The following is a 19,815-nucleotide window of genomic DNA, read 5'->3' on the forward strand; positions in this document are numbered from 1 at the left end:
TGCTGGAAAATGTGCTTTTCTTCCACATGTTACCCTGTCTCCTACAAATGCTACTTTACCTTTTACTTTTAAGCGTCGTCAATTTCCAATACAACCAGCTTTTGTAATGACTATTAATAAGTCACAGGGTTAAACATTAAATTGGGTTGGATTATATCTTCCAACTCCTGTATTTGCTCATGGACAATTTTATGTTGCCTGTTCAAGGGTAACAACAAAAAAAAATTTAAAGATAATTACCACTAAAGATGATAATAGAAATTTAATAAATTGTACTTATAATATTATATATCTAGAAGTTTTCAATAGTTAGAAATTATAGTAATACTAAAAATTGTAGAAATAAATGTAAAATGTAAATTTATTTATATAGTTTATTATTTTTTATATATAGATTTATTTTACATTATAATTATTATTATATATATAAAGTAAAGAATAGAATGTTGATGTAGTCAACAGGTACTACTAGTATATATTAAAAATAAGAGCAACGGGTGGGTGGAAAAGGAAAAATAAGTGGTTTTCTGTTTTTTTATAATTTTACACTATAATTTTTGTAATAATCAATAAAAGTTATTTCATTTTTACTTAGAAAATTTTTTAAAATATTTTTTTTGACAAATTTTACAGTAAATTTTAAAAATAAAAATTCCGCGTATTGGTGGCGTTACAAAAAACATGAATAAATCCATAAATATCTATTCAATTATAATAAAAATTTATATGTAAATAGATTCGAACCTGCTGAACAACTATACATAAGAAGGTTTTGGATGTTTTCTTTGACTAAAGTGCCTAAATTACGCTCTGAAGTCACAGAACAGATATACGAAATATTAATAAGAAACATTTATAAGTTGTAATATTACAAAAAAATAATAATAACTTTATCCATACATTATTTCAAAAATTTTTGTTTTTTTAGTTTTTTTTATATACATATTTTATAAAAAAAATTATATATAAATATATATATGTCATAAAATAAATTGCTTAGCAGTGTAAAAAATTTATGGATTAGATAAAAGTTTGCTTAATAGACATGAAAAATATTTGCTTATTGACCTTAGTAAATTTTGAATTTTTTATCTGACCTATATATATATTGTTTGGGGTCCTATCTGGATTAAAAGCTTGGGTAATGGTAATATAAATAAAAAATAAAAAAAAACCAAAAGTAACCTTTGAAGATCATAAGATTATCGTTAAAATGTTGTATTCAAATATGATTGGTTGTGATCATGTAGTGACTTACATTGTGCTATTAGAGCATTATGCCAAAATTATACTGAAATGCTGAAATGGTTTCAGAATTTTGGTAGTTTCAGCTGTTTTTAGCATTTTTAGTTGCTTGCCAAAACCTAGTTTTGGCAGTTTTGGCGTACTAAAACTCCTTAGTTTTGGTAAGCAACCTTAGCTGATAATAAAGACCTTTGTCATCCAAATCTCAGGATTTAATGATTAATCCAATTCATCCATCTACTATTAATTTGTGATGTATAGCTTGATCCAATATTAAAAAATACTAACCCTCCTGTAATAAAGCAATCAGTTAAAAAAATATTAGGTCTGAAAATGTATTAGATGTGCGAAGCAATTTAGCCAAAACAGAGTTCAGGTTTAATTTAGCCGATACATGTTGATTGAACTAAGCATAATTATAACTAATATATATTTGTGCAATGTCCAATATTTCAGTTAGATTGCAAAGAATGTAAATTGAAGTCATGTGACCCCATTCCTATTAACCAAGAAAAAATTTTGTGAATAGGCACAGTAGACTTCTATGTAAATGCCTACAGCTGACACTTTTATTTATTCACTTTCTTCTGATTATTCTGATTCGCATTATATGCATTATATGCTCATTCACTTTCCTGAAAAGCCAAAAAACCTGATATAGTTAGCTTGATACGAAGTTAGAAAAATATGTTCTTTCAGTAAGAATTTTTCTGGCGCATTTCAGGTGATCGATCTCACATGATGAAGTTACTATACTATGCATATTATATTTTGCAGATATAATCCACTGCACATGATATGGGTTAAATCTTACCCTGTAAAAAATCTGATCTGTGTTTTATCTTTTCATGCTTTTTATAAATGTATCATTTTCATGGAATTAATAACCTCAAATCATGAAAATTTTCATCTCGCTAACACGAATATCTGTGAATGTATCATTTTCACAGAATTTTTACAGAAGACATGAAGAAATAATGGAAATATTCAGATAAAAATTTTTTATAGGGTCGGCAAGAATTTTCCTGATATCATCAGACCTCTCACATGACTATTTTTACTTCGCTTACGCCTCTACTGCTATACTTTTGACCTGGGTGCAAAACTTTATTTTAAACACAATATGTTTTGAGTTCACAAATGCAGTAAATAATGAATATTTTGCAATGATGTGCACAATTTTTTTTTTTTGCATTAAATAACTAAGCTGTGCATTTCAAATACAAATTATTTAATAATCAGCAAAGATAATTATCAAGCATAAATCGATCAAAATGTGTCATATAAACTAAATCAGTGATGCTTCTTCCTTGAGCTCTTCTTTTTCTTACGTTTCTTTTAACAGGAAAGGTATAGTGTTCGAGTGATGTTGAAAGAAAATAAATATAAAAATTTTTAAAATGAGTAAATTTTGCATATATTATCCTTAATTTCTACATAAACATTTTTAAATGAATAAATTTTGTACATACCATTCTTAATTTTTTCAATAGTTCCTACATCAGGTCTTAGGATCCATGGCACCCAGTCAGTTGCAAGTCCTTTTGCCACTCTTTCCACTCCTTTGAAGTAATTCCCAAGAAACCATAATGCATCTGTTATACCGTCCAAATTAAACACGCGATTAAAGCAGTCCAGAAAAAGCATTCTGTAGTAAAATTTCCCAATGATGATGATATGATCGAAACTATACCTATTAACTTCCTCAATATAACCGGTAAATTCTTCTTTTATATAACTGATATAGTCTTCTTGATTTTATCGTGGAGCTTGTAGCTGAGTGAGTTTGCAATATAGCAACAGTTTGGATTCATAAAAGTTTCAACTACCATGTAAAATTATTGCGGTACCCATGTATTTCATTCTTCTCATCACTCACCGATACTTGCCACATGGAAACATTATCCTCATTTTTTCAAATTTTTGGTCGATCATCTGGGAGTACAAGGTGGCACAGCTTTTTCTTGTCCCACCAAGGTATCGATTCAGAGCAATTGCCCCAAAGATGAAGACAGATCTCAGATTCTATATTCTCTTCATCACTATTAGGTAGTGGTCATTGTATATGTTGACCGATAGTCTTCCACTGCAAATTGATGCCTGAACATGAACCATATTATCTCCTCGTCTTCCACCAAAATCGCTGTTGATGAGCAGAAAAACCTCACCACTTCCATCATCTTGATTTTGTCGGTCAAGCTGACTTGCATTCTGCCAAGGTAACTTGTCTTGATAGCTCATCCCATCCTCGAAACCCATTTTCATGAGATAGTGTGTCCACACCGTTACCATGAGAACTTGGCGACAAAACGGTGGAGTCATACATTATAAAAGTATTTATACAGGTTAGTTTAAATATTACATATTTTAAACAGATTATTTGATAAATGACTTAGATTCAGATTCAAAATTAGATTTTTCTTGTTTGATAAATAACAGTCAAATTTTTTTTAGAAAAAAAAATATACTGTATAAAATAAAAAATTATAATTTTATTATATACTAATAAAATTTTAAATTGATAAAGAAATTAATTTTGTTAGAAAACTTATTAGTTTTTTAATTTGTTAATAAATTAATATATTTCTCACATATTAATTACTGTATATACAAAAATTTCTATTATTAATTAGTAATTTTTAAAATGTGTAATAAGTTTTTAATTAATATTTTATCAACTTATATATACATTTCTATATTAAATGCAGGCATCCTTAACTTATGCATCATGTAACAAATTGATGGTATAATATAATTGATACATACACATGCTGCATACATTAAGGAATCTCATTAAGTACTACTATTACTGTAAATCCAAACAAGAGTAATATGTAACATAATGTTAAATTAAATAACAAAAAAAAATAATAATATTTTATGTTGACCCGCTTACTGCCAATCTAAATAGAAAAATTAAATTAGTGCAATTTTTATTAAAATTATATATATATTTTTAAACTTACTTTTTCAAATGTTCCATAAACACTTGTAAACTAACATCATCGGTAAAAATAGCTTGTCCTTGTGGTGTCCCATACATGCTTCCAGAAACATGTGTAGTAGAAGGATTTAATTTGGAAAGTAAAAAGCGAGCTTGTGAGCCATGTTGGTCACAGACAATATAACGAGGAATAGGAAATCGATCCGCCAAAAGTTCCTATTATGATATAATTTAAATTTATATTAACTAAATTTATTTTTTGAAGTAAATTAATTAATATTCACCTCCGAATCGGCCTTTGGTGCTTCTAGTAATTCTTTGAAATTTTCATAACCTTCTTGGTCTTGATATCCTGCTTTCCTCCATTGAGCAATTGTCTCACCATGGAAAATAAGAATATGGAAAAATGTATCAAGTAACAAAATAACATCAGGTTTTATAGAAATTGAATCTAAAAGTACTGGCTGTGGTGGTTGGACGAAACCGTAAGACATAAGCGTAGGTTGAATCATGATCAGAGAATTATTTACATCTTCATGATTTAATACATGGCTAAAACAAGGAAATAAAAATTTAGTCTTTAAAAGAGTCAAAATAAATATATTTAGTAAAATACGTACCGATAGAAGGCTGTTTCATCAGGGCTGTTATTAAAAACCTGTAAAAATTGACTTCTTCTAAGGTGGAACATAAATTGAGGATATATAGAGAAGTTTGTTGCAAGGCGAAATGATGAAGGATCTTCCTTTACATAATCAGCAAACTTTTGACATAAACGAATCAACATGCGATCCAACCATCTCAATACATCTGGTCCATCATCAATTTCTGCCTTGAATACTGCAATACGAGCCATAAGAACAGCAGCAGCTTCTTGATCAAAAGATTGAGCAATTTGTGGACTATTTCCTTCAGCAAAGTTCCTGGCAACTGTTGTAACACGCAATCGGAATTGTCCACTAGAATGTTGGTAATGAGTTAAAAATTGAATCAATCCACGTGAACCAGGTTGAAGTGGTTGTCCATGTTGACTGACTACTTCAAAATATACCGCCACTGTAGTCTTTGGGTTTATTCCACACATTTTCCACGCTGATGTGTTGGCAATACCAATTTCTGTCTCTGCAACTGATGCACTTTTTTTATTGGCTGAGATAGCATGACCAATTAAGCCACATACTCGCATTTCTCGTGTAGTCTTTTATTAAAAAGAGCAAATTTTAAATAAATGACTTTAGAAACTGGACATACAATTATCAGAACTTTAGATACCCATACCTGAACATCTATAGTTGCATTGAATCCCATTTGTAAGTTGCTTTGTGCATCTTTATTAAAGATTCTCTGAAAACTTTGTTTGAAGATAGCAGTTGTGAAAGAATCAGAGAGAATCATAAATCCTCCAGTGGAATTTACCAGCGATTTCATCTCAAGCAATCCAACCTGGTCAAGACATCCAGCAAAGATATCAACAATATGACCATTTGCTGATGCACGTTTCGCTAAAGCTTCATAAAACTGAGATTGAGGAATATACATTATACATTATTTACATTATTTTCATTTCCAGATAAAGAATGTCAAAGTAAAATTCTTAACTATGAATAATTTAAGCAATGTTCAAAATAGAAAAAAAAACATACCTTAGTAGCCTTCTTATAGTATTTTACGTTATCCTTCTCAATATCATGGTGAGATCGAATTGGTTCTTTTAATTCATTACCCACAACCATACCAGGACCTTCTGTTGCAGCACCGCCGCAGAATAGCATAATACGTGCACCAGTGTTCGAGTAAGTGGCCTACATGATAATAATATAATTAAATATTTACTAATTTACTTCAATCAAGCATCAACTTTTGAAATAGCACACCTCCATTAAACCAATGGCCACGCTCATTGCTACACCAGTACATCTTTGTGGACGTTTATCATTGGCAACTGGCCAAGGATCACGTTGAAGTTGCTCCAAAATAGATGTCAATTGAAAATCGCATTGCTCAACTGGTAAAAGAAACCTGTAAATTTTTTAGTTAAATTAATTGTTAAATAATATATTATTTTAAAAATCTCTAAAAAATTTCTTACCGGCTGGCACTCAAATTTTGAGCAACACCAGGCTGACCAGTCCTCTGCATCGCTGGACGCACCCCAGGTCCTGACAAACCAAGCATTTCTTGAATTTGTTTAGATGAAAACTCTTTAGTTCCGCGGAAAACGTATGATTTTGGACATTCACTATAACCAAGTTCATGAACTTGAGTCTATATATATAAAAATTCAATAATCAATTCACATAAATTTATATACAATATGATTAAGTCGACAAATTAACCTACCATAGTACCAAACGTAATAAGACCAACTAATGCCTTGGGTGGTAATAAACTTAAGCTGACGACCAAAGAGTCTTTCAATGCTTTCAAATCGTCATCTTCTAAGCAAGTATCCACCACAAACAAAAAGATTGGAGGAACTTGAGAAGCACGGGAAAGAGTATATTCAATTGTAGTAAACTTAGGCAACAACTCGGCAGGAAGATTAGTGTTAGAGATATCTTTATAATGAGGAGGGAATGCGTTTCTTTGAAGGCAGAAAGGACAGATCCAAAGTTTGCCGCGAACATCAATTTGACTACAAAAAATCCTGATTAATACACTGTTGAAATGAAACGAACAACTTGAAACTACTAAACTACTAGATAACTTTGCTAGATTAAGACCTAGTAAAGTTCACTAAACAAAAGAGCATCTATTCACCAGTAAGGATTCAAAATTGCCCGACAAGGAGCTTTACAAGTTACTGGTTCATAATAAATTGGTGGTAGATCTTCCCTCTCTCTAAGTGGAGTGTAAAGACAAGATATAGGAACTACTATTCTTGTAGCATCCAAGCGGGAAGCCGGGAACACATTCCAAGAGAAGCGAGTTCCATCTTGTTCTTCGATTTCTTCAAAATTCATTTTCCAAAGGATTTTTACAGCTATTACCACACAAGTTCACTTGTAAAGAATATTAAGGATTTTTACGTGAAGCTTTTTGTGTGGCCGATAAAATTGGTGTCAATCTACATGTGATTAATGATTTACGTTTCATGATTTAATAGGTTATCTGATAACCAGTAAAATAATATGTATCTTAAATCTTTTTTGTTCTTGTGCAAAAAATAAAAAAAGTAAAAGAAAATGCCTATTGCTCCAATTACTGGTAAACTTCGCAAAACACTTATCACCGATATTGCTATTGCATTCGGTCTTGGCATTGGTGGTGGATATGCCTACTGGTACGGAATACATGTTCCTGTGGATCAAAAAAGAGAGAATTTTTATGCTAAGCTTGCGAGAGAGAAGCAACAAAAACAATGGTAAGTTATATTATTTATTCTTTTGAGAAACGTTCACATTTTAATTTTATGATTATTGTTCATATTAGATTGGACCTTCTCTTTCAAATGCCTATACTTTTTCAGACATTACTCATGTAAAACGTAAATAATTTCATAATTTTGGTTTTAGTTTTCAAAAGAGTTTATTCGTAATGTTTTATGCAAATTATTATAACGTCCGAATGGCAAATCCTATGATACGAAAATTTCTTCACATAAATTAAATATGTATATAAAATAGGTCAAACCAAATTTATATAATATTGAAACTGATAATAAAATGCAAAAAAACTCGATAAAATTATAATTGTACAAGTTAAAATAAATAGACTAATGTTTCATAGAAAAATGAGATATTGTGTAATAATGAATTTTTTATCCTAAATGAAGTATGATAAATAATAATGTGTCTATGCAAGAGTCTATAATGAGTAAAAACGATACAAATACAATATCACAAAAACAACAATAATGTAAAAAAATAACGACATCTCTCTTACGATCATGTCAAGTTTATGGTAAAGCAATAAATTTACCACTAGAAACTTGACATGATATTTCTTGGAATTTAAAATTACTTTTAAATTCCTCTGAATTATCGTTATTTTCTTGTTCCTTTATACCATTTCCATTTTGTGCAGATGGAACAATTTCTATAGAAATATCACTTAATAATTGTCCTTTACATAAAAATCTAACCGCAGTAGGCGCCGGATTAGATGCTTTTTCTGTTTCAAAACGTGCCAAAATTCTTTTTCGCTCAGGGGGAATAGAAAGATCCATGTCATCAATTTGCCAATACATACTCTGCTTCTCTACACTCCATACTCCAAGTGGTTTAGATTGTACATTTCCAACCTGTCCGTCAACAGGTACTATAAAGGAAAGTTGTGAGAGTTTTCCAGTGAGTTTGCACTCAGAATTCACTTGATATGAAACAGCCAATGATGTTAAATTGGGTTCACATTTCCAATGTGGGGTCACTTGAAGCGGTAAATATTTATCTTTGCTTTCTGGGTCTATATGTGCTTGATATTTCATTACAGTTACTGGAGTTCCCCCTAATAATCCCGGATTAATTTCATATTGATCCACATAATCTGGTACAGGATGAAGATATGATGTATTGGGTGCAGATTTTACTAATGTTTCAAAATTCTTAATTCTAATCCTGATTGGATGTGAATTATCTCGTATTGTTGAATTATATTGTATACCTATTTCACCAGTTATAAGTATTTTCGTAATCTCACCATCCTTAGATATTATGTTTACAGTTTCGGAAATTGAAGCCCGCAATCCATGTGATTGGGTTTCTGAACCAGAAGCAGCTCTCGGGTGACTGGTAGTCTCCGGGAATTCACATGAAGTTGGTGAAGAATTCAATAAACTGCTCCTATTAGCAGTACTTGTGTCATCATCATTTGCACTCATTATAGTAGTTCTCCTTTGACTAAATAAAAATATAAATTATTAACAAAATTAACATAACATTTTAATAAAAGTTCTTAACGTACTCTTTTAAACCACGAAGCGTGCCTTTTTTTGCATTAGGTGTCTATTATAAAAAAAAAATTAATAAGAATACTTAGATTATTATAATTAGCATATAACAGTAATTATTTCCTTACTGAATTGAGATGTTTCATAACAAGTGACATAGCAGCAGCGGCTTCTTCTTCATTTTCTGGGACAACAGTTGGCTTAATCTCAACACGCATCTTATCCTGAGCCGATGAACTATTAAAAATTGACAGATTAATATTAATAAATTGATGATAGTTACTAAAACTAACATACCTCGCAGCCTCTGATCGTGCATCTGAATCATTTTCTTCATTTGAAGAGGAAAAATTATCCCATTTAGGTTCAGGTGGAGGTATTGAGTAACCTTCTGAATCCACGACTACTTTTGGCTAAGTATAACAATCACTTAATGAAGAATAACATTTCATAGACAAAGTATACTATAAAAATATTAAACATACCACTGAAACTTCATGGTGTGATGATGTATCATTATTGAATGAGGCACTTGATGGGCTTCTCAAACCATCACTGTGAGAGTCAATAGATTCTATTTTAGGATGGAAAGTGGCTTCCCTTTTAAGTATCATACAATATTAATAGTCATTATTACAATTAATGATTTTTTTTAAAAAAATTATTACTTTAAATAAATTAGACATACGAATAATTTTGAGAAATTGTTCTTTTACGTTTAATTGAAAAGGCAGATTTTACTGTGTTATGTAAAGTTATTTAAAATTAATAATTAATAATAGAAAAATAAAAAACAAATAAAATAAAAGTTCTATGAAATTCGAAATTACTTACATTGATTTACGGTACCTGTAGATGATGATGATTCATCTATAGATCCTCCTACAAGTAATATTAAAAAGTAAAAAATGTAACAATGTCAACTCAAGCAACTTTATATAATCTATTATAGTAAATCCACACGATCTTATTTTTAATAAGTGTCCACACAAAAGATATTTGAAAAAAACCTTCAACGAGTAGCCCTTTCTTGGAACAAAAATCCTCAATTTCTTTTTGAATATCAAAATCCACAACTGTTCCCAAAGTTTTTTCAGCCATCTAATAATAAACGGCATAAATGTTAATAGAGAATAATAAAAATTGCAACAAAAGTAACTTACCTCAACACGTCTTTGACAAACATCTTCTTGTATAGTTTCAAAGCGTGCCAATGTTTCTTTCAAATTCACCAAACGTGTTAAATCAATAGCTTGGGTTTTCTACATAAGATTACATAAGATTAAAAGTTTAGTCTTATATTATATCTTGCTATTTAGTCTAAAATTAACTAACCTCAAGATATGTTGACCAACTCTTTTGTAACTCAGCTTTTGTTTCTTCTAAAGCTTTTTGTGCTTCAGCAAGTTTAGTTTCTTATAATAAATTAATGAAATTATTTTTTTGAATTCTTAATTTATTGCAAAAGACTTTAAAATAATTAAATGTCTTACCAATTCCATCTGCCTTTTTGCTAGACTTACTTTTAGTAATATGCTGTAATGAACAGATAATAAATTAATAGCGAGTTAAATGAATTCACTATAAAACAGAAAACAGTATACCTTATTAACTTTTTGTAATTTTTCTTCATAGTCCCGTGTTAATTTACCTAGATTACTTTCATGCTAATATTATATGACTTTAAAATGAGTTGATGTTTAAATAGTTACTATACTACTTAAAAAATTGAGTCATACGTTTTTCAATGTTGACCATTCTGGATCAGTTGTTGCTTTTCCACGTAATGGAACTTCTACTTCCTCTGATATTTTGTCAATAAAATGGGTCTGGATCTTAATTATCTCATGGAGTTCATTGAAAAGAGTATCCCATACATTTGCGAAGGTACTAGAGTTAAGAAAGAAATAAGTAAAGAAAGAATAATTGAAGTATAAATGAAATAAACAAGCTTACCCCAAACTATTTCTATCAACGAATGTTTTTGTTGCTAATCGTTGAAGTCCTTTAACATAATCTTCTTCGATCTTAACACTATAATGCAAAACAATATATATAAATTAATACACACAATTCGAAATTAAATCCAAGCCTTAAGAGCTTGATAATACGATTAATACAGTACCGATCCTGAAAATAAGTTGCAATATCATGGTTTAATGCTTTTGCTCTTTTTAGTCTTAATTGTACGGAGTCAAAAGCTTTTTTCGGATTATCATTCTAGTTTTGAAAAAAAAAACTATTGAGAAAGTGAAAAAGATACTTTAAATTATGCTCTAATTAAATTTAAAATTATACCAGAAAAGCTTGAAAGTACGGCATTCTAGCTGGTACTAGCAAGGTTTCTTGATTATAAAGGTGAAGGTGGTGGTCTTCCTGTTTCCAACAGTTATTTTCAAAAAAGCGAGTGTCTAGTGGATTTCCTAATAAAGTTTGGTTAATTTGACGTTACATAAAATCTTTAAAATCTTAATTTTAGTGCATCAATATACAGTGTTTAATCTTAATTTAATTATATGCTTTAATACATTAGATAATTTTAATTTTACAGCTTCTATAAGATAAAAGTCTCTTAATAAACGTTCTCTAAAAATCAAAGCAAGACAATTGTATTTAAAGATCAATTCAATAATTTAAATAGGATCATTTAATATCAATTATAAAGTATGGAATTGTCGTAAATGCTTTTTCTTTTTTTGAAAAAAAAAAATCTCTTGAGAATGTTTCTTTTGTAGTTAAATTAAGAACCTGCTAAATTATCTCAAAATTCAGTGATTATTCGTATTTATATAACAGTTCATATAACATAACTTACTTTGATAATAAAAACAATCATTGAGAATTTCTATTTATATTTCTTGGTCGCATGGGGGCTAATGCTCTTACATCAGCGAATTTTGCTTGGCCCTCTAAAACCATTTCTGCAATTACTCGCCCTGTACCTGAAGAATTTAAAATTCCCCAGACAGAATGACCAGTTGCAAGATAAACTCCATCTAGCCAAGGAACTTTACCAATTAAAGGTTTATCGTCATCAGATATAGGCATATAACAACATGATTCTTTAATAACAGGTGCAACACCCAAGATTTCGGGAGAAAGAGTATTTATGTTGCTTTTAAGATTTTTGATTGCTGTAGGATTTGGAACATATTGATCAGCACTAGGTGGAAGTGGTGACTCATCGCATTCTCCAGAAATATAAACTTCACCATCTGGACGAGGATAAATTTCTGGTTCGGCAAATTTACGACCAAGATTAAGTGATACAAAACAAACATGTGCTGATATTGGTACTGAAGGTCTTATTACAATACTGTGAGCTCTTTGACCGGAAACATCCGGAAGTTGATATGCACGACCACTTTTTTTGACAAGCCATGAAAGAGCTTCCCCACTCCAAGGACCCATCGCTATAATAATTGTATCGACAGATATAGTTTCATCTGTAGAAAGTCTAACTCCTGACACTTTATAAGCATCAAATTCTAGTCCTTCAACGCGTGCAATTTTAACTTGAGCCCCTCTAGACTCAGCTTCTTCTATTAACGTTTGAGTAAATTTATATGGGTGAAGTTGTGCTGTTGTCTTTGTTGTACCAATTTGTTTATACTTTGTAATTACTCCTGATTTTAGCCAGTCCGTTGGAGGTGCTTTAACGCTTACAGCTTTCATCGAGGCTGTTACTGATAAAGTATCAACAACTCGATAATCGTACCGTTTTTTACCATTTAAAGTTTTAGCAAGTTCAGCATGCAACTTGAAACTTTTGCGTGCAAGATCTTGAAGTGGACCTCCGTCACACCAGTCATAAGATAAAAAACCTCTTTAGGAAATATCAAAATGTTTAATTAGTTATATACATAGTAAAACTATAATTTAAAAAAATAAGGGACGGTTTTTTTTGAAAATAATAGTAAAAAGAATCCAACAAATACTTGTACTGTACCCTGCTCTACCAGAAGCGGCACTGGCAATTGCGGTTTGCTCTATAACAGTTACTTTTAAATTAGGATCTCTATTGAGTAATGTAATATGATATGCAATGGAAGAACCAATAACGCCTCCTCCAAGGATAGCGATATGACGGCTCACAGACTCTGTCATTTTTTTTACAGTTAAGAAAGGAGTGAGTAACTATCAATTAAACGTCGAGATAAAGAACCTTGAAAATAATTTTCAATTTATAGAAAGCTTTCTGGCTTGCCAATCATCAAAAAGAATTCTCTTTATACTCGCGTAAAAAAAAAAAAAAAAAATATATAGTAACGCGCTTTGCAAGTTGATCTGCACAACAGTTTTTTTTTTCAAATATTGTAGACGTCACTCAGAGCATGTACGATAAGACTGATCGTCGATAATTTCAAAGGACTGCGGCGAAGTGGCGAGCGATAATCCTGATAATCCTGTACTCTGTTTTAATTAAAGGCAATAAAACATGATAAAATGTGAAACTAACACGAAAAAAAACTATCTGCAATTAAAAAAAAGAGAAACGAATCGGAATTACCGGATACAAATAATGATGACGCGTAATGCAAGTTTATTATAATAAGAAACGCCATTCAACTCCGTTCAAATTTCAGCCTTGATTAAAATAGAAAGAGCAAAAGACATCAACATTTCTTGGCGATTTTGTATTTATGTGACGTGACACAAATATCTTATCATGTTTGAGGCTTGACAAAAGGATATAATAATTCCGTATAATGTTGATTTAATTAGGCTAAATTTTGTTTGTGCACACCCTTTTTTGGGGAAAATATTGTTGTTTGGTGTAAGTCACTGCGCCCAATTATATATTTTTCAAAGTTGACACAACTTCTATTACTTTCATCTTTAGCCGAAAAAAAGGCCATTGGCTAAAATTCAAAGATTGACATCTTCACTAGCCGCTCCTAAAAAGGGGTCGACATCATACATTGTCAAACTTTCAGAAAATACTCCTCTCGACAAAAAAAAAAAAATTAGTATAAATTCAAGCATTTACTTCGTTGAATTTTTTTTTTAACATCTGAAGTCTACAGTTTTTGCAATGGTAAGTCTTAGCTATATTTTAAGCGTAGAAAAGCCGCGTCTACACATGTGAACAAAGAAAACATGACCAAAAAGCAAACTTGAAATAAATTATAGTCTGATATTTTTATAACGAAAAATACAGCTTTGTAGTTATTATTTGATAAAAAGTTAATATTTACAACTTACGCTTAGCTGACTATTTGACAGAATTGGGAGTGTTGCTAAAAAAGAAAGATACTCAATTATTAAAAAGTGTATACATATGTGTACGTACGTACTTTTTATCTAGATAGCACTCAAAAATTATTTATATATTTATTCAATAGGATCAATTGTCAGAAGAACAAATTGCGGAATTTAAAGAAGCTTTTTCTCTATTTGATAAAGATAATGACGGCACTATTACCACAAAAGAACTCGGTACTGTTATGAGATCTCTTGGTCAAAATCCAACGGAGGCAGAGTTGCAAGACATGATCAATGAGGTCGATGCTGATGGTAACGGTACAATTGACTTTCCTGAATTTCTTACGATGATGGCTCGTAAGATGAAAGATACTGATTCTGAAGAAGAGATTAAAGAAGCCTTCAAGGTATTCGACAAAGATGGTAATGGATTTATTTCTGCTGCCGAATTGAGACATGTCATGACAAATCTTGGTGAGAAACTTACTGACGAAGAGGTTGATGAAATGGTAATATGAAATTTCATGTTATTATTTACTAAATATTTGTTTGCCTAATTTTTTGTTATTGCATTATTGATTTATACAATATTCCTTTAACAGATTCGTGAAGCCGATGTTGATGGTGACGGTCAAATTAATTACGAGGAATTCGTCAAGATGATGATGACCAAGTAATCTAGTTTATAAACAAATAAAGATATTATAACCCTTAATAGCAATATAAACGAGCTTCAAAATAAAAGAATAGGTTATGGTAAAAATAATTCGCTATTTTAATATTTGATAATATTTGATTCTCGATTATACATTTTTTATTTTATTTGTTTTTTTTTGTTTTTATACATTTGTTTAATTTTAAAAGAAAATTATTCGCTTTATTTTCTCGTATATTGAAACAAAAATATTTATTTAATATACATATATATTACTCACCTTTAATTTTGTTATGGAAGGGAATAAGTCCTTTTTTATCTTTTATATGTCCTGTCATTTTTGTCATTTTTGTTTATAATGAATGTATCCTTATTACATATATAATTTTCCATAAAATCAAATTAATCAAAAGAAAATGAGTATGTTTCGAGTTTCCCACGATAATATGCGAAAATTAAACGAGTTTTTTTAATTTTCTATTAATGTCATAATGTCATTAATGTCATTAATGTCGAATTTCTAATATTTCAGCCACAAGCACAACTGCACAAGTACTTAACGTGATCATTGCACCCTTTAATTCTGGGCAAATTTTTTACCATGCGGATTTCATTTCAGCACCTTAATTTAGAAAAAGCCGTTGCTATGTAAAAAAATGCATTACACGAAAATTATTTAATTGGTCTATATTTATGTAATTAATTTGAAAAAAAAGAAATTAAAAAAGCAGCTCTAGTAAAAAGATTTTTTTTTCCCATAAAACATAATATATATATTTATTTATTTATATATTGCACATATAAATTTAGTCACATACTATTCAAAAAAGAAGAGCACAATAACAGAATGAGCGCGCAGCCAGCTGGTCGCGACCCGTATTATGGGGATCGCCGCGCATCTCCTGCTCCTCAACATTATCACGATCAAGCATACAGCGACTATGGCCCACCAATGCAATCTAAATCTCCGGACCTTTTAGTTGACCGCATGAACAGTCTACGAATTGGTGACAATCAACAATATGCTCTACCACCACGTTCAAATTCTACACCGGTTACAAGCAATAATTTACTTCATGCATCTCCTCCACAAAGAGCGATCTCGCAAAAGTCTTCTCGTCCTCGTCCGAATCAAGAACGAATACCGCCTCAATACGAACCACAACAAGACGAATACCAAACTTACAATTACCAGGATGGATATTATGATTATCCTCAGGGTTCGCGACCTCCTTTGAATCAAGATAACCAAATTCCTCCTCAGGATCCTTACTATAATAGTAATCATTATGAAAATAGAGATTATTATCCACCCAGACAGCATTATGATCCTGCAATGAGATATCCGGAGGATCAGGCTTATGCGTACCCTCAAAAGCAATATGGTTATGACCAAGGAGCTTATGATTATCAAGGATACAATTACGATCCTTATCAACCCGAAGGTGATGGGTATTATAATGGACCACCTCAATACTATTACGATTCAAACTATAATCCAAATTACGATCCAAATTATCCACCTCAAGGTTATCCACAAGAGGGATATCCACAAGAGGGATATCCGGTAGATGAATTTGGTCAACCAATACATTATGACCAATCTAATAGAACATATTCAGATAGTGCAAGTAATATATCATCCGCAACAAAACAAAAAGATCCTGCTAAAGCAGAAGAAAAACCTTCATATGCGCCTGAAGCTATAGAAAAATATCGTCAAAAGGCTAAAGATAGTGGGGATCCTGCTACATTATTTAAGTTTGGTAATTATCTAATTGAAGCTGCTGGAGCTACAGATGAACAAGATCCTAAAAGTGCTAAGAAGAAAAAGGATGCTTTACTTCAGGAAGCAGTTAAGATTATTAAACGTTTGGCAACGCAAGGAATAGGATTTGGTCGCCCAGCATATCCTGACGCTCAATTTTATCTTGCAAATTGTTATGGTAATGGATCATTAGGGTTACCCATGGATCCTGATAAGGCTTTTAACTTATATATGCAAGCTTCGAAACAAAACCACGCTACCGCTACTTACCGTACTGCTGTATGTTATGAATATGGTGCTGGAACAAAACGCGACCCAAATCGTGCTACTCAATTCTATAAAAAAGCTGCTGCGTTAGGTGATACAGCCGCCATGTATAAACTCGGTATTATAATGTTAAGAGGATTATTAAACCAAAATCCAAATCCTCGTGATGCTGTTATATGGCTTAAACGGGCGGCGGCCAATGCTGATGAAGAGAACCCACATGCACTACATGAGTTAGGTTTATTACATGCAAAACCTGAAAAAGAACCTCCAGAAATTCCTTCATTAATTAGGAGTGAAAAACATGCTATAGAAGAATTTAAGAAGGCGGCGGACCTGGGTTACGCACCTTCTTGTTTTAAATTGGGTTGTTGTTATGAATACGGTCAATTAGGATGCCCTGTTGATCCACGCCAATCAATTAGATACTATTCTCGTGCTGCTGAAAAAGGTCACTCAGAAGCAGAATTAGCATTATCTGGGTGGTATTTAACTGGATCAAACGGTATATTAAATCAATCTGATACTGAAGCGTATTTATGGGCGCGTAAGGCTGCTGATAAAGGACTTGCAAAAGCAGAATATGCGATTGGATATTTTACTGAAGTAGGAATAGGTGTTAAAGCAGATATTGAAGAAGCGAGGCGTTGGTATATGCGCGCTGCAGGTATTTATGACCAAATGTTGCCAATGAAGGAAAAAAAAAATGAATTTATATTAAAGAAAATCTATTTGAAATTATAGCTCAGGGAAATAAGAGAGCAATGCAACGTCTTAAAGAATTGAATTTCGGTCACGCAGGTCGTGCAAAACCGGCAAAATACACAAGAGCGCAAGCAAACAAAGAAGACTGTACTATATCTTAAAATTAATTTCGTAAGTATTAAAGTTATTTTTATGATAATTTTGTACAAATATAATACATACTAATAAAGCAAATTTTTTTTAATCTTAGTTATTATTATTTATTTATGTAATAACCATTAACAATAATATCACATTTTTGAGTATAACTAATATACTCACTTTTTATAATATATATGGACTTTTTTAGAATATTTTTTTTTTGTTATTATTTAATTAATTATTTTTTGTTTTTGATTTATTTAATTAAATATATAGAACCTTTGTTTATAATATTGGTAATTAAAACAAAAATTATCACATTATCGCTTGTTCGAAATTAATATTATTTTTATTAAAAATTGAAAGTATCCTATTAAAACGTCACAAATTTGCTAAATTTGTCATCTATAATTATAAAATCTATTGCTAAATTGTCTTTAAAAGTTGATTTCTTACTAATTTTTAATATATAATTTTTTTCTTTTATATATAAAATAACTTTCATTTTAGTAATCTTGTCAATATTTCACGAATTTTTTCATTTTGTTTATCTTCTTCACCCCATAATTTATATAATGAAATTATTTCTTGTACTATATCGGATATCTATTAAAAAAATAAGCAAGTTAGAAATAGTATTTCCTTTTCTTTTTGTGAAAAAAGAGAAAAAAATTACATGTTCAAGATCGACATTTAATTGAGCAAACCATAATCTAATATCTTTTACTTTTGGAGTTTCATTAGCGGTGGTATTAGTATTATTGTTACTAGCAGCAGCGGCAGCACCCCTTTTCGCACCTCTTGTAGTTACGCCAGCAACACTATTGTCATTCGCAGTACTCGTAGTTGATGTTAGAGAATAATCACCATATTGCGCACCTCCTCTAAGTGCTATTCGTAAATAAAGAGCAGCAGCAGCAACAACATGTGGTGGATATAACAGACACATATCAGTTCTATAAGAATCATTTATAACATACCAAGCCCATTGTACATCTTCGTTTTTTGTGCCTAGATCTTGTGCCAATGTCATTAATGAACGATATGGATGATATACTATCATGTTAAAATCTAATTCTTCTAATAAATAAAATTCCATTTCTGCTACTTTTTGATTCTCGTATGTAAAGTTTTCCCCTCTTTCTAATTATATAAATAGATAGGGTGTTTAGGATATTTACTTTTTGTAAGAATGTATACTTGCATAATTAATTTTACCTTGCATAATTGTTTTCATATCCGTGATAATAGCTTTGATGTGTTGTGGAGATTCTTCAATTTTACATGCTAGATACATACAAGTGGCGGCGACTAAATTAGGTTCTGTATTTCTAAAACTATTCCTTTTTAAATAAAAATGGATGTTCAGTATGATAATAAATATAATAAATAAAATTTCAAAAACATTTTACGATCTTAAGTTTTACGCTTACTTTGTGTAAAACCGTTTGAAGTAAGTAATGGCAGTAGCAATAATGACTTGTCGTACTTGAAGTCTTCTTCCAAGATCGGTTATTACTATTACATATTTTGACAAATGAAATGTTAAAATGTTAAATAAAACCGGTATATAATTAAATAAGTGATAAAATTAACTTACTTTGAGCGAACCATATGTTAACTTTTATCAAATCTTGTTCATTAACATATTGTCGATCTATTTTTCTGCAATCAGCAAGAGCCTGACGACTAAGCAACCAATTCGTCCTAAACGAAGCAAAAAAATCATTGTTTATTATTAAACAAAACATTTTATGTTTAACGTAATATAAAAACTTACCCATGAGTCGAAGTCCAAAAATTTGCTGCCATCTTGACAAAAATTGAACAATGTAAAAAGAAGGTTCTAAATAAACAAAGTTTTTAAAGTTTGTTGATCAACAGTTCAGCACACTATTTGCACTAACAATGGTATTTGTTCTAATTACCATTTCAAGTTAGGATTTTGTGCTACATAACGATTGTACTAGATTGATAAAAAAAAAACGTTTTTTCGC

The 19,815-nt window shown here is 30.8% G+C and overlaps 7 protein-coding genes across 7 annotated transcripts; 2 read left to right on the plus strand and 5 right to left on the minus strand.

Annotated features, from left to right (window-relative positions):
* Positions 1 to 3,270: 3,270 nt before the first annotated feature.
* OCT59_018449 (uncharacterized protein) lies at positions 3,271 to 3,504 on the minus strand (the record flags this gene model as incomplete). Its single annotated transcript, XM_025324808.2, has 1 exon — positions 3,271 to 3,504. The coding sequence occupies one exon, from the start codon at positions 3,502 to 3,504 to the stop codon at positions 3,271 to 3,273; it is 234 nt and encodes a 77-aa protein (XP_025184359.2).
* Positions 3,505 to 3,786: 282 nt separating this feature from the next.
* On the minus strand, positions 3,787 to 7,152 carry OCT59_018450 (GTPase-activating protein S23; the record flags this gene model as incomplete). Its single annotated transcript, XM_025324807.2, has 10 exons — positions 3,787 to 4,148; positions 4,212 to 4,405; positions 4,474 to 4,741; positions 4,810 to 5,387; positions 5,468 to 5,707; positions 5,833 to 5,991; positions 6,064 to 6,208; positions 6,279 to 6,454; positions 6,530 to 6,824; positions 6,950 to 7,152. 10 exons carry the CDS (start codon positions 7,150 to 7,152, stop codon positions 4,124 to 4,126), a joined length of 2,283 nt encoding a protein of 760 aa, XP_025184358.1. The 3' UTR covers positions 3,787 to 4,123.
* Positions 7,153 to 7,775: 623 nt separating this feature from the next.
* OCT59_018451 (uncharacterized protein) lies at positions 7,776 to 11,399 on the minus strand (the record flags this gene model as incomplete). Its single annotated transcript, XM_025314833.2, has 16 exons — positions 7,776 to 9,027; positions 9,092 to 9,132; positions 9,206 to 9,314; positions 9,375 to 9,490; positions 9,563 to 9,677; positions 9,766 to 9,817; positions 9,912 to 9,959; positions 10,088 to 10,178; positions 10,241 to 10,339; positions 10,413 to 10,492; positions 10,571 to 10,613; positions 10,682 to 10,744; positions 10,817 to 10,967; positions 11,034 to 11,111; positions 11,203 to 11,297; positions 11,376 to 11,399. 16 exons carry the CDS (start codon positions 11,397 to 11,399, stop codon positions 8,088 to 8,090), a joined length of 2,145 nt encoding a protein of 714 aa, XP_025184356.1. The 3' UTR covers positions 7,776 to 8,087.
* A 510-nt stretch (positions 11,400 to 11,909) lies between these two features.
* OCT59_018452 (uncharacterized protein) lies at positions 11,910 to 13,184 on the minus strand (the record flags this gene model as incomplete). The annotated part of the gene is made up of 2 exons (XM_066148779.1): positions 11,910 to 12,903; positions 13,027 to 13,184. The coding sequence occupies 2 exons, from the start codon at positions 13,182 to 13,184 to the stop codon at positions 11,910 to 11,912; spliced, it is 1,152 nt and encodes a 383-aa protein (XP_066004673.1).
* A 728-nt stretch (positions 13,185 to 13,912) lies between these two features.
* OCT59_018453 (uncharacterized protein) lies at positions 13,913 to 15,425 on the plus strand. Its single transcript, XM_025314831.2, has 3 exons — positions 13,913 to 14,115; positions 14,423 to 14,791; positions 14,885 to 15,425. The coding sequence occupies exons 1-3, from the start codon at positions 14,113 to 14,115 to the stop codon at positions 14,957 to 14,959; spliced, it is 447 nt and encodes a 148-aa protein (XP_025184354.1). The 5' UTR covers positions 13,913 to 14,112; the 3' UTR covers positions 14,960 to 15,425.
* Positions 15,426 to 15,679: 254 nt separating this feature from the next.
* On the plus strand, positions 15,680 to 18,197 carry OCT59_018454 (uncharacterized protein). Its single transcript, XM_025309096.2, has 3 exons — positions 15,680 to 17,639; positions 17,717 to 17,848; positions 17,928 to 18,197. Exons 1-2 carry the CDS (start codon positions 15,785 to 15,787, stop codon positions 17,836 to 17,838), a joined length of 1,977 nt encoding a protein of 658 aa, XP_025184353.2. The 5' UTR covers positions 15,680 to 15,784; the 3' UTR covers positions 17,839 to 17,848; positions 17,928 to 18,197.
* OCT59_018455 (uncharacterized protein) lies at positions 18,134 to 19,674 on the minus strand. The gene is made up of 6 exons (XM_025314830.2): positions 19,599 to 19,674; positions 19,419 to 19,525; positions 19,252 to 19,336; positions 19,037 to 19,161; positions 18,495 to 18,961; positions 18,134 to 18,424 (listed from the first exon to the last, which is right to left on the minus strand). Exons 1-6 carry the CDS (start codon positions 19,628 to 19,630, stop codon positions 18,320 to 18,322), a joined length of 921 nt encoding a protein of 306 aa, XP_025184352.1. The 5' UTR covers positions 19,631 to 19,674; the 3' UTR covers positions 18,134 to 18,319.
* Between the last annotated feature and the right edge of the window lie 141 nt (positions 19,675 to 19,815).

This window comes from Rhizophagus irregularis, chromosome 27 (genome assembly GCF_026210795.1).
Source record: "Rhizophagus irregularis chromosome 27, complete sequence".
Taxonomy (NCBI): Eukaryota; Fungi; Glomeromycota; class Glomeromycetes; order Glomerales; family Glomeraceae; genus Rhizophagus; species Rhizophagus irregularis.

Excerpts from the sequence above, each read along its gene's own strand:
- OCT59_018453 (XM_025314831.2), top strand. Across the intron at positions 14,792-14,884 it reads ACGAAGAGGTTGATGAAATG|ATTCGTGAAGCCGATGTTGA; the intron begins GTAATATGAAAT and ends TTCCTTTAACAG.
- OCT59_018454 (XM_025309096.2), top strand. The coding sequence starts at position 15,785 with ATGAGCGCGCAGCCAGCTGGTCGCGACCCGTATTATGGGGATCGCCGC. Across the intron at positions 17,640-17,716 it reads TTGGTATATGCGCGCTGCAG|CTCAGGGAAATAAGAGAGCA; the intron begins GTATTTATGACC and ends TTGAAATTATAG.
- OCT59_018455 (XM_025314830.2), bottom strand. The coding sequence starts at position 19,630 with ATGGCAGCAAATTTTTGGACTTCGACTCATGG. Across the intron at positions 19,526-19,598 it reads TTTTGGACTTCGACTCATGG|GACGAATTGGTTGCTTAGTC; the intron begins GTAAGTTTTTAT and ends TGCTTCGTTTAG. Across the intron at positions 18,962-19,036 it reads TATGAAAACAATTATGCAAG|AAAGAGGGGAAAACTTTACA; the intron begins GTAAAATTAATT and ends TTATATAATTAG.